General features: G+C 33.9%; 1 protein-coding gene across 3 annotated transcripts in view; it reads left to right on the top strand.

The window, feature by feature from the left end:
• Window positions 1-14,672, top strand: part of LOC149575521 (ketose-bisphosphate aldolase class-II family protein) — a 392,222-nt gene that overhangs the window by 197,754 nt on the left and 179,796 nt on the right. For all 3 annotated transcript variants that reach the window (XM_089815285.1, XM_089815286.1, XM_089815284.1), the window contains exons 11-14: window positions 2,322-2,400; window positions 2,503-2,549; window positions 2,727-2,915; window positions 4,152-4,227. In XM_089815285.1, the coding sequence (XP_089671411.1) occupies window positions 2,322-2,400; window positions 2,503-2,549; window positions 2,727-2,915; window positions 4,152-4,227 (391 nt within the window). The remainder of the gene's footprint in view (window positions 1-2,321; window positions 2,401-2,502; window positions 2,550-2,726; window positions 2,916-4,151; window positions 4,228-14,672) is intronic.

Below are 14,672 nucleotides of genomic sequence, written 5' to 3'. Positions count from 1 at the left end.
GGTTGTTTTTAAGTTTTTTGCTATTGGAGTCATATTATTTTGAATATGTGGTCTTATCAATATAAATGAAGACCTCTTGTTGAACACGTAAGAATTGATGAAGTTTGTTTGCTATTTTGCCTTTACTGTATCTGGTTCTGGTTTTTTTCTTTCAGTTATTACGGTGGCATAGGTTGTGATATTCCAGTTCTCACTTCCTAGCATATATTTAACAAATTATTCCATTGATTTTATTTCATATATGTTTGGATTGCATTTTTTAGAATGGTTTCAAATTTAACTAAAATATTGATGTTGAACTCTGCTGATTGTGATTTTTAATATCACCTCAGAGGAGTTGATGGGGCATAGCCACATTAGGCTGGTAGTTTTAAGTGAACAGAGTCACGTGAAATGGTGGTAAGTGTAGTCAATAAAATGTTTTACATTGCCGTATGTGCTGAAACATCTTACATATATTTTGTATAACATTGATAGAATGTCATTAAAGAGCAAATGGAGTTGTCATTAAAGAATAAATAGAGTTCAATTTCTAGCTTTAAAATGGGGTAACACAGCTAAAAGTCTGGAATTATTAAACAAATTACTATTTCATAAAGTGGAGAATCAGAAAATGTTATTTCATCTCAAATATAGTGTGTATATAAATAAGACTTTATCATTATAAAAGTGTTGATTATAAAAATTTGCGTAGGACTAAAATTTCTTATTTACTTTCAGCTGAGAGGTTCTATTTGAAAATACAAGTGGCATCTCCTAAAATAGTAGGTTGTTTGGTCATGAATTGTAGGGTACATTTCTTTAGCAACCCTATGATTCTTTACCTACTTCCTCACTAGTTAAGCACGCCTAAGCTGGAGTATTGTTGGGATGGGTGACCTCCCGGGAAGTCCTGATGCTTCACCTCTGTGAGCATCACCTAAATCCAATGAGTACTAAGTGTTCCATTTATTCTCATGAGAGGTGGATTCGGGTGATTCATTACTCATGAAACATGGGTCAATGAGTTTGACTCAAAAAGTACATAGTTAAATCCTGATAGCAATATCACAATGGTTTATCAATGTTATAATATGCATATTTGAATTCTCTCTCTATATAAAAATTCTCCTATTTTTTTAATAGCCGTCTCCTAATGTCATGTCCCCAGAATTTGGCTTTGAGCTATACCCGTACCAAAAACACGTTCCCCCCCACCCAAAACGTCGCTGTCCCAGAAACTCCGTGGAACATAGGAAATTTGGGGGTTATTGCAGTACATATTGTGATGGTACGACTTTGTGGATATATTGGTGTCAATTGATAAATAATTATTTGCGTCAGATTAGTGCATTTTGTTTGCAATTATTGGTTTTAGCTAGTTATCTCTTGCATCCAAAACATCAGTGTAAGTGAAGTGTCTTGGGCCTTGGCCTTCTTTTTGATATTTCAACATATAATCAATCTTACTGCATTCTATTTTCATTGTAGCAACAAGATGTTTGGGTGCCAAGAATTGTCTCTCTTATACTTAGTTTGCACGCCAACTGTTTGTATTTACATTGTGTGAGTCATCTATATGCATTGAAAAGACAAAAAGTATTGCATTTGCATTATGGTTGTTTGCCTAGACTTTTTAGTGACAATTGGAAAGCAATTAAATGACATTTGACATCATTTCAAGCAAGCATTATTAGACCGAAACATTGGAACAGCAAATAAAGAGTTTTTATGTGAAGTGTTTGATGAAAGTCTTTGAGCCTTTATTCAGTATATTGAGGTCAGAATTGGAAATCTTTTTTGGGTAGGGATGGTGGTGGTGGGAATTGGGAAGGAGGGCAGGCATAAGGGCAGAGAAGGATGCAGGGTGTAAGTTGAGAGATTAAAAGGGAAACTTAGAAATTTTTCTATTTTGGAGCCTGACAAGTTTACTCTGAAGTACCATGTCATTCAGGATCAATGAAGCTTCCTTATGCAGTAGTAATGGGGTTAGTCATCTTTTTGAGTCAGCTACAAGAATTGTTGTCTTTTTGAGTCAGCTACAGGAGGTCACACTGCTCTTAGTGGTGCCCTTTTTGTTGTATGCATGTGACTTTCCTTTCTATTATCAAACAGTAATATTCATAATTCATATACAATGTTTTGTCCATGTTTTCTTTGGGTGTTAAAAAATGTGTATGTGTAGACATAAGTCTGATTTCTATTCTCATATACTGTTTTGAACAATTGAACGCAAATTAGATATATACAACAATATAATGCTTCTAGTCCACCTAACACATTATTTGGATACTTCTGTGGAGAGTTTTTGTTGGCTCATCTCAGATCTTTTCTGAAACCAGGCAATTGTGCTAAATGAGGCAAAGGTGCTACCTTTTCCACTTCCTCTCACTTCCTTGGCACATCAACAGTTTATTCATGGTATGTCTGTAACTACAAAAAATGCGCTCAATAATTTGTCATGAGTCTTAAAAGATTGTAATATTTGGATAGTAGCTATTTAATATTCTGACATATCTTTAGGTTCCGCATGTGGATATGGTGAGGAGGCTGATGCTGCCATAGTTAAGGTAGTTCTTGTTAAATAAGTTTGCAATTTTATTTGCAGCCAAAAGAAATGTGTTTTCAAAGCATTATATTATGTTTGCTCATTCTGTTTGTGGAAGATTGATAAGTTTTGAACAAAATGTTCTTCATACACATATCATGTATGTCTGCATTGATTGCTTTTGTTATTTGCTTGGCAGATTTGGGAAAGGACAGCAGGCATCAGTGTAGTGGCTCAAGATGAAAGTTATTCTCCTGAAAATATAGCTGAAGAAATTGTTTCGGTTTCAAGTAGAGTGGAGAGAATTGGTTTCATTGGCCTTGGAGCAATGGGATTTGGAATGGCGACACATCTTGTTAAAGCAAATTATTCTGTTTCTGGTTTTGATGTAAATAGTCTTTCTGGGTTGAATATTTTTTTGTGTTTCTGGAGAATGGTTTTCTGTAGCTTAATTATATTCCTTAGGATAATTTTAATGGTATAGTCACCTCAACAAACTATGCTGCTTTATTAGTTTAACACCCTTTGAAAGTATAATTATGTATAGGGGTATTGATGTCTGCGGTAAATCAGAACATTTACGAATTTCAGAATGATCTATATGTAGAAGTCTGTATAGATAAAATAGTTTTGATATGAACATTTCTAATTGCTTCATTGTTCTGTAATTGGAAGGTAATGAGTTTCTCCTGATTGCTGAAAGTCTTAGTTGTAACTTTGTAAATCTATTGATCTATTATCAAGTGAAAGGCAGATATCTATCACTATCATTCATTAGATTGTGGTGATATTCAGCATTTTGTGTTTGGTATAGATTTGTACCTGGATTTATACATTCAATTTGAAGTCAATTGTGATGTAAATGCCATGAATAATGGAAATTTTAGTTTGTTGATAAACTCAATGAACTAAGCATACGTATTTTACAAAACTGGATGAGCAGATGCTCCCAGTTTATGGAAACTTTAAGTTAGTGTTGACTTTAACTCAAAATTTAGTCAAGATTGACATAAAATATAAATCTGTTCAGCAGTGAGAATGGTGAAAGCTATCAATGGGTTGCTCGAGTTGGTATATTTGGAAATTTCATATTGTAAAATTAGAATAAGAAAAATTCCTATTGCCAGCCCTAGTTTGTTGTGATTCTCCGTAGTTTGCATTTGGTATGAATTTTGTAACCACAGTTATGAATAATAAGTTAGTTCTAATTTGATATAAATAGCACGAGTTAAGGGAAGTATCATTTTATCACGAGCAGTGCAGTGAAATAATCACATATAATCATAGAAGTTTATATCTCTGTCTAGTAGTTGCTTTAAATTCTTGCGTTTGTTCTATGGTGCCGCCAAAGTCCATATGAAGGCCCTGGACACAAAAGTTTACTCAACATTGCTACAGTAATTATCATAGAAGGATCATTACATTATAGGCATTCTGCATGGCTTTGAATGGCAGTTAACTTTGTGCATCAGCATTTCTTATTTTGTGTTGTTCATTTTGACTGCTTATGATTCTTTTTGTGCTTAATGTGCCATTAAACGTGAACATTGGGAAAATCTCTTTCTTTTTTGGCTAATAATGTTACCTGCATCATTTAAACTTGTAAATATACTTTCATCTGCAGGTTTATGAACCAACTTTGACTCGGTTTGAAAAAGCAGGTGGCCTTGTAGGAAGAAGTCCAGAAGAAGTTGCAAAAGGTAATTCATATTGCGAAACAGATCTCAACTACATAATTGTTGTGTTTGTATCTCAATGACAGCCTATTAATGTAACAATCTAAGTTACCATATTTGCTCCAGAAAGCTGAAAGTCAAAATTCTATTCGCCCAAATTCGTAGTCGGTTCGCATTTTGTGTCAAATTCGCTATTTCCTGGTAAATTCCTCGCAGATTCGTAATTTTGAACCCGGTCGACTTTGCGGGAATTTAGATCAAACTTGGTTTGGGTAAAACGAATCTGGGCAGAATTTCAACGACTTCACAGAGCGAATTTGAGAAATGACAACTTTTTTGTTGACTTTTGAACAGTTCAGTAAAGGGCTTTTTTGTTTCGTTCAACCTAAAATGACCTCATTTTGGGCTTTTATGCAGCGGCAAATCTAAAATGATGTCATATTCTAAGTTATTAGCATGGTGGTGTATGAACTTATCTGCTGCAGCATATGTTTACATATATATTAAAAAAAAAATTCTTGTACGGACGAACCCAAAACAAATCCAAACCCAGCTCAATTTTTTTTTGAGCGAGTTTCAAACCTGCATCCAAAATAGAATCTGAACCAGCAACTTAGGTAATAATCTTGGGATTCCAGTAGAAACTGGTAATATTTTGTGTTTAACATTGTCACACTTGCTTCTGTAGCCGATTAATATGTTTCAATGATATTGATCATTCCAGTATTTATTTATTCTTTGTATTAAGTGTTTGTCTTCTTTTGGTATTAAAGTATTGGTTAGTTGACAGTTGTGCTTTTCTTGACAACTATCGATCATTTTAAATAGATTTTGTATTAACAAGGAAGTAGTACAATCTAGTTGGATCAATTCGGATCCCTGACTGTTCATTTGTAGTCTTCTATGATAAATTCATGTGCAAATAAAGTTATATTTTACTCCTATTATCTGTTATGCTTGTCATCTCTATTATTAATTCAAGTATTTAATATATCAAATAGAGCAGTAAACGCTAATTTATATTGTTGACATTGAATGTGATTGTGTACACTATATTTATGATTAGTCATATTTGTTGAAACCTTCAGTTTATTTGTCATTCCCTTCTAGCAACTAAATTCTTTTTTTCTCAAAGTTGTCATTTATTATAATAGGTTACAATGATTATGGTTTATTCTTGTGTCTTATCTACCCAAAATATGCTCAAATTTTTAATTACTTTTTACGTTTATAAATTGAAATTTATTATAATATTTCAAAAATATCTAGGCTTCATATAATAATTGAAATTTGTAATAATATTTCAAAAATATCTAGATTTCATATGATAATTGAAATTTAATATAATATTTCAAAAATATCTAGATTTCATATGATTCCCTTTCATGCATTGCAAAGTTAATAGACACTGTTGATAGTTATTAATAATAGATGAATGTAAGAAACGATATAGATTTGCATGACTCTAAACTAGCACTATAATAACAGCACAAGATGAAGAATACTTCAAACCTAGTAAGCCAGTGTTGTGGAAAGAGGTGTGATGAGGAAGATCTCTAAATTATAGGGAAACAAAAAAGAAAAGATAAAATATATTTATAAATAGAGTTGATATTAATCACATCATACTTTCAAAAGTATGCTCCAACTATGTATATGATATATATTATCTAAAGTGTTTATAGAGTAAGCTTGTAAGCTAAATACAAGTTGTCTGGCTACTCATTGTTCCAACATCGAAGAAAACTGATAACCCTAAAAGGAGAACCATTGGTAGGGTGCTTATATGCATTTATTTTATAGTTGAGCATGAACTGCTTCAAGTTTGATTAATTGCTTAGCTTACTCTAATTTAGGTTGTGTAATGAAAATAGTCATCAAATGTCAGAATGGATAGTAGCATTCCATTTACACTAAAAATTGGCATGGAAAATTATTGTTCAAACTTCAAATGGATCTTGATTATTCAGATTTAAATGGGAGAAACTATTATTGTTATTTCATGCCGAATGGGCTTAGAAATGGAAACAAACAATACATAAACTTAGAGATTGTTTGATATTATCAATTATAGATTGTAAATTCTCCCAGTTCTAGTAATCTAGGCCCTCAAATTTTCAATAAAGTACAAAATTTTAACTGGTATATGAGATCATAGAGACATTCTTTTTACATGGAATCAACTTATGTTATTAGATCTGTCATATTTGACCCATATACATGTGTGGGTCCGGTACAGGTCTTATTATGGTGGAGGCTCATCCTTGGGTACTTCTTGAGCACTTGGGCACTACTGTGGGCATACTTGGGTTGTACCCAGCAGGACCTTGCATACCTGCTATTGAAGAAATCATTAAGATCCATTTGTTTTCCAAAATTTTATCAGCAATGTGACAATCTTTAACACCTGTGATCTAATCTCTAATTTGGATGTTGGATAATATGTAATATATTCCTATTTTTTTATTAAGGAAGATTAGTGTATACAGGGGTATTTGTTCTTAAATATGGAAATAATATTCACATACTATGAACAGGATCATCGTGCAAACAAGTAGAATTACTTGAAAGAATCAACCAATCATGATATTTCAATAGTATAATACAGAATTTTTAAGCAACCAAGGATGATGATTCATTTTTAATAAATTATTCCCATCCAGAACTCAACAAAAACTGTACACAACAACTTTAGGTAATGGAAGGGATTATACCTTTATTCCACATTGTGCTAGTGAGAAAAATCGGCTAGAAATGGTTTCAACAAGTCTTCTTAGCAATGCATGACTTTTTAATATTTATTGTGTAATACCTTTTGAGACTCGAGTAGTTTCAATTTTGGAAATTATGAATATGATGCATTGATTTGAGACTCAAGTATTTTCATTTTTGGAAATTATGAATATGATGCATTGAGGTATTTAAATTATATTGTAATGTCCCCTTTTTTGGGTAGTGCTTAAGAGGACGAGTTGTTTGTATTGTGTCCCTTGTGGGCTAACATTATGGATAGAGATTTCTGAGGCAGAGGCTCAGTTATGGGAGGGTCTGTCTTCTTCACAATTAAGTGTGTTCCAATTTGGTCTTCATTTGGCTCAAATTGGTCTTCATTTGGTTCAGATTGTACTTAGTTTGGGCTTAGTTTCATGTACTTAGTATTTATGTCAACTCTAGTAATGATTGAGAGGGACCCTTCCTATTTTTGGAAAGTGCATTTGGCCAAGTGGGGAAATAATAGGCATGTCTTCTGTTTCAGATAGCATGTTAAAAGGATAAGTATTTTCGGAGTTATTATTATTTTAGCAAACAAATTATTATTAAATCGTTAAATGGATTATTATTAAGTAATAATCTAACTTAATAATTTCTCTTAAGTTGAGGATTGAGTTATCATTGGAAGAATTTTAATTTAATTAATTCATGGAAACCTATACCAAGGTATTATGTCATAATCCTATATTTACATATGATTAAAATAATTATATTCAAAAAATATACAACTCTATATATAAATGTATGTATTTAATTCTTTATCCAAATATTATTAATCAATATAATAAATTCAGGTAATAAATAATAATTAAATAAATCAAAATATAAAACATTGAGAATGATTAATAATAACAGAATCTATACATGGAACTAACATGTTTATCAATTACTAAATTTGTGCATATTATCCTATGATTAGAAGAAAAACCTAAATTTATAATTAATAGTCTATGTAGATTGGTAAATAAGAACCATATCAATTAGCAGCAACTAAGAGGATGATTGCATTATAAGGAGATACAATCTAGTTGTAAGACATGTCTCTTGCAAATTTAAAAATTCTGCCCAGGTATTTAAGGGATTTGAATGAGCAGCAAATAGGGGAAATGGACAGCGATAAACATATAATAAATAACTGATTTCATTCGATACAATAAAGAGTAGAAAGACAATTACAATTCCTATAGAGTTAATATTCCATATGTATAAAATCCCTTGAATTTGGGCATTGACAACTTGCATGAAGACATATTAAATTGAATACAAATAAGAGTAGGAGAAATTAAAAGAGTGTTAAAATCCCTTACATTCAAAAAGGCAACGATGGAGGGATTAAGGAAGATAATATGTATCCTCTATCTAAGCTATAAAAAATCCATCCATCATGGGCCCCAAACTAAGGTATGGATATTTATTTTTAATGTTCTTTTTAACATTATTCATGGGTATTGTTATTATATGATATATAATATATATTTTTGATTGTTTATTTATTTAATTTATATATAGATATAAATTCATATATAACATTAGGAAATTTCCATCAATTCAAAAGTGTAAAGTCCCTGCAAATTCTGCCATAAATCAGACTGAGATAATACCTTTATAGTGCTGAAGATGGTCTTCAATGTACAGACCTGTATATGAAGTTTAATCAATAGTATAATTACTATTCTGAAATGTTCTTATCTCTGCAATAAATTGTACAAGGCAGCAATGTAGAGGAGCAGACTTAATTGTATCCTTTGTGTGTCCTCTAACCTCATCCTTACCTCATCTATATATTGCACTCAAGGGGCATGTCCTTAGAAAGGACATGTCTCCTCCCAAGTCGGCCAATATGACCTAATAAATATCTTTTCCAAGGTCGGCATTCTTAAAGGAAATATATTAGTTAGTAAAGATACTAACTAAAACTATGCATAAACACATGATAATATCTTCCACAATTAGATGCCGGTTAGATTAGATAAAATAAGAGGCCAATCCCTATGAAGGAACTTCATGCTTCATTAGAACTGTACAATCTGTACAATCACATCAGTATGAATCGAAGTTACAGAATTAACAAAAAGATTAATATATAGATGATCATTTAAAAATGATGTTGTGTTCGTCTAAGGGTTAACTGATGTGTTTAATGAAATCAATATAATGTCTTATGGGGATACTGATACATTGACCCAAATATTGTCAGTATGAGAGATTGATAATCTCCATCTGACCGAAATGCTGAAGAATTAAGGAATCTCTATATTGATGGTATGTCGGACAAATAATCCCCATCTGACTGACATGCCTGAGACTTTCATCATCTCTATGATGTCGTTATGTGAGATTGATATAATTGTTAGAGTGAAGTTGTCGTTGTACCGAAAAATCGATTTGTTAATGCTTGATACAACCACTGAACATATAGTACACAGGAGGCGATTAAGCCCTTGTCACCAACTGCTGCGTGTACTAACAGAGACCAAGGGCTCTATGACTCAGTTAGCCTTGGCAACAATCCTGGTCTTAGGACACGCATGGGGTTGGAACCTGCGACAAAGCTCTGATACCAGTTGTTAGAGTGGGGTGGCATTGCACCAAAAGACCAATTTGTTAATGCCCGATACAACCACTCAATGTACACATGAGGCGATTAAGCCCTTGTCACCAACTGCTTTGTGTTCTGGCCGAGACCAAGGGCATCGTCACTTGGTTAGCCTTCGCGACAATAATCTCCATCTCACTGACATGCCTGAGATTGATGTCGCAGAATATTCTGATGATGTCAACCTATGCATAAGTGAGTGGCCTTGGATAGAGGGTGTCTTGTCCAAGAAGAATATTAAGAGGTGCACTCCAGAGAAGATGGTGGAATAACTAAGGGTTAGGAAACCCAATTTGAAGACGTCTTTAAGGTTGGCGTTAGGATAGAGGGTAGAATAGTATACTTATTATTATTAAATTCTGTCATTTATTTTGCAGTTATTACTTGTCCCAAGCTTAACCTCAATAGTGGGGACATTACATATTAATTTAAAAGGTCTTTGGAGTAATTCTATTTCAAAATTGAAATATGCAACTAGAAAGCAAAGTTTGCATTCAAGCGAAATGTGTATGGAAGAATAGATTGGTGTATTGAAGAAGATTTTGGACTTAATGGTTAAAAGCAAGCCTCTAGATTTAATTTATTCATTTCTATTTGCTTTTATATTTTGATAAGTTTGTGCCGAAGAAGGGTTTTGAGTTGTGTCTGATAGAATTGGGAATTCTTATCAGAAATTCTGCACTTTGAGTTGGCCACCTATGCCAATGAATTGTATTCATTATCTCTGCTGCAATTACAAGGACTGGTGACATTTTTCTGAGAGGATCGACCAAGAGTTAATTATGAAGATCATAGGTGTTTGGCATTTGGGTTTGCATTTTGAATCGCTACCTTTTACTGAGGCAGTGTTAGCTTACTTTACAACAGATTTGGATGTCTATGAAAGCCATGTTGGAGTCTAGGAAGGGCAGCGATCATATAACAGGCTGTGTGTGAAGTTAAAAGGCTGTCGTAAGGAATTTGCTCTAGTATTGTTTCTCCTCTAGAAGCTGTGATCATTATTTGTGAAGATGGGTGTTGACATAGAGATGCTTGTTTACCATATCTAAGGGAGCCAATGCCATTTGCATCATCCAAGTCTTTTATTACACATTTCTGAAAATAACTATATGTTGCGTCTTGATACCAACATTGTGATTAATGAATTCATTTAATGGAGTTATAAGTTTCGTGCTTCATGTTGTTGTAATGTTCAAAATGATAAGTATATAGATGCATGCTAAGTGTTTGGGAAAATGACAGTTGGCTGTAAGTGCACATTTTACATGTAGAATTTCTTGTATATGCATTCAAAAAGACGAAAAGAATTTACATATGCACCTAATTTCTCACTAAAACATTATAGTGTTAATTTGCAACCATTTGAACATAATATAAAACCAATTCAAGCAAGCAAATACATTCTGAAAACAAAGGACAACAAGATAGAGGTTTCATGCCAAGTGTTTGACAAAATGTCAAACATCTGAAAAGTAAAGCCATTTGGTGTTTTTCAAAGTTATAAACGGTTGGGGTTCTCTACAATGGTATCCGAGCTTGCATGATAAGTTTTCGACAAAATATTAAACCACTAAAATTGAAATTAATATCGGTAGGGGTTCTTATAGTGGTATCAAAGTGGTTTCTTGCCATCTTGTTGGGTTGGAAAGTAAAATTTACATTGATCACAAATTTGATATTAGAGCAACCAGCATTTTTGCAATTGTTCAATCATGGAAATAATCAAGAGATTACTTAAAGGGGGAAATCCGAAGAATCTTACACCATAGGATATAATGGATGACATGAAGAAAGCAATGCTTAGCATGTTTGAGGAAGGGCACGAAGACACTCAATCCTCAGCTAACCCTAGAGCTGAGCCAGAACCATCTGCCCATAGTGAACAAGAGAATAGGCCACCTCCAACATAGTTGGAGATTCAAAAGAAGAAATCAATAGCCAGTGAGTTATCTGTAGGATCCGAGTTTGGGGATGCCACTGAGGCATGGTTGATCGAGATGGAAAAGTATATTGATATTAGGAGATTCTTTGAGTCCTCAAAGGTTTTTTGAGGAATCTATCAACTTACTGGAGAAGATACTACCTGGTGGAAAAACAATAAGATGGTGCTGAATCTTAAGACCACCGACATTACTTAGGACAAGTTTGTCATTATCTTTAAGAATCGATAGTTATCCCAATTCTACTATGATCAGAAGTTGTTAGATTTTCAAAACCTTAAGCAAGGGGACCTAACAGTGAACGAAATACTGGGAAAGGTTCACTTGACTTTTGAAATACGTTCCTGCTTGCCAGCAAGATGGAAATTTCAAGGTCACGAAGTTAATCATGGGGTTGAATAATAGGATTGGGGGAGCCATAGATGTATTAGCACCTAAAACCATGGAGGAGGCTCTTGAGAAGGCCATCAAATGGGAGAAAAAATTAAAGAAGGATGATTCCATCTGAGACAATAAAAGGAAGGCAAGCTAGAGCTCCTCTAGTTCTAACCTAGGAGCTCAGAAAAAGAGCTTCAAGAACTTCAGGACCAACAACCCTGAGTTCAAAGGAAAAAATAGCAAGGATTTCAAGGGCAATTAAAGCAGCAATAATAGCAACAAGGGAATGAAAAGATGGGGCCAGCAAGGGGCTTCTTCGTCTATGGCAGGGATCATTACAACAATCAATGTCCTAGTAAGGGCACATCTACTTAGCAGGCACATCCTCCATTACCACCTAAGTGAATCGTCTTTCAAAGGAGGATTCATGCAATAGTGGATATACGTCAAGTAGAGCACCAACTAGGTCCCATAAAACTTCGGGTAAGATATATGGGCACCCTATTTCTATACTAATTGATATTGGAACCATTGAGTGTTTTATACCTCCAAAGTTGTTAAGTAGATTTTCAAAAAGAACCAGATACATGGCAAACCCTTGGACTGTTGAGTGTGCAAACTAGTCAAAGGCTCGGGTAGATCAATATCTATTTGAGGCTCAAGTAGACTTTCCAACTTTGTCAATTGAGGTTAACATGTATGTAGCACCTTTGGGGTCGTACGATATTATTATGGGAATCAATTGGCTTAGTGAGCATAAGGCAAAAGTGGATTGTCTTGCAAAAACAGTGGAATGCTTAGATGATAATGGGAACCTTGTAATTATTTGAGGAATGTCACATGAAGTTAAAACTTGTCAAATATCAGCCATGCAACTTAAAAGATATAGAAGAAAAGGGTGTGAGATGTAGTAAAGATAGAAGATCTAAATGAGGTTTAGGAAAATTTTCACCAAGATGATTACATTCTATAGGATGGGGAAATTAGGGAAGGATTGAAGGAATCTTGTGTGGAAAGGTATCCTTACCTTAAGAATTTCCAAGATGTGTTTCTGGAGGAGTTACCTAGATTACCTCCTTTTAGAATATTTGATTTTACCATAGATTTGGTGGCCAGAGCAGAACCCATATCTATAGTGCTATAGAATGACTACTACAAAGTTGATGAAGTTGCAAGCGCAATTACATGAATTACTAGATAAGAAACTTATCCACCCTAGTGTCTTTCCTTGAGGAGTCCCGATATTGTTTGTCAAGAAGAAGGATGAAACCATGAGATTGTGTATAGATTATAGAATGGTTAAGAAAGTTACCATCAAGAACAAATATCCACTTCCTCGAATTGATGATCTATTTGAGCAAATGAGAGGAGCATCCATGTTTTGAAAGATAGACCTCAGATTGGGTTGTCACCGGCTTAGGATCAAAGAAGAAGATATTCATAAAAAACCTTTAGAACCCATTATGGGCATTTTGAATTTATAGTTTTGCCTTTCGGATTAACCAATGCACTTGCAACGTTTATGAAGCTTATGAATATTGTATTCTAGGATTGTTTGGACAAGTTTGTATTGGTATTCATAGATATCCTTATCTATTCTTGAAATGAGGAAGACCATCAAAAGCATCTAGAAATAGTTCTTCAAAGATTGTACGAGCACAAGTGGTATGGGAAATCATCTAAATGCTCTTTCTATCAAAAGGGGATATACTATTTAGGGCATATTATCTTAGAGAAAGGAATCACAATAGATCTTGACAAGATAAAAGCAATTAGGGAGTGGCTTGCACCTAGAAATGTGTCAGAAGTCAGGAGATTCATGGGCTTAGCTAGGTTCTATAGTAAATTTGTTAAAGACTTTTCTCAGATAGCTCACCTCGTAACTACCTTGTAGCGAAAAGGGAAACGTTTTGTTTGGTCAAAAGTGTCAATCAACATTTGAGTATTTAAAGGAACAGTTAACTACTGCACCAATACTCAGAGCGCTAGACCTTAAGGGTCACTTTGTGGTTATCACAGATGCATCAGGAGAAGGATTAGGGGCTTTGTTGATGCAAGAAGATCAGGCTATTGCGTATGAGTCCAGAAAGTTGAACTATGAGCAGAATTATGCACCCCATGATTTAGAATTGGCAACCATTATTAAATTATCTCATATAGTCTAGTAGCCTCTTATGTTCCATTTAATATTCGACCTTCTTTACTATTCATATTTTTGACAAGATTTCAAACGCATGCCTCGCCACCTTGCATATTTCTTTCATTCACATTACTCATTTCTTGTGCCCATTTGTTCCTATGTCAACGGAGCCTTTTTCCTTATAATTGATAATCATAGTCATAGAGCAACTTGCTCTCAGTCCATCCCTTCTTCTGATACAATCTTCCGTGATAGAATAGTAACATTTACACATCAAATTGAATTTCTTTTGCTTTGCTAGTTTGCATTTATACAGTGCTATTCCATTTTTGATTCATTGGAATTTGTAGCTAAGCGATAAGAAGCAAGTATTAACTACATCACAACCTCTTGTTAGGTTGTCTTCTCTTGAATTTATTTCCATTGTATTTCATGCTAGCTGATAAAGGATTACTGTGTAAAAATATTTTCAAATGGTCCAATCGGACCCTGTTGTATTATAAACAAGCAAGCTCGAATTAGTGAAGGAGTGCTATACCAATCTTGCAAGGAGTTGTGACATTACATTCTGTTTATGTTTTATTTTCTTATATGTATTTCCTCTCTAAAGCTTACGCACTGCAATAAGAAGGATGTGATTTTA

The sequence above is a fragment of the Cupressus sempervirens genome, chromosome 2, assembly GCF_028749045.1.
Source record: "Cupressus sempervirens isolate cs-2001-9-10 chromosome 2, ASM2874904v1, whole genome shotgun sequence".
NCBI lineage: Eukaryota > Viridiplantae > Streptophyta > Pinopsida > Cupressales > Cupressaceae > Cupressus > Cupressus sempervirens.
The sequence above is the reverse complement of the archived record's forward strand: the minus strand, read 5'-3'. Positions and strand labels throughout refer to the sequence as shown.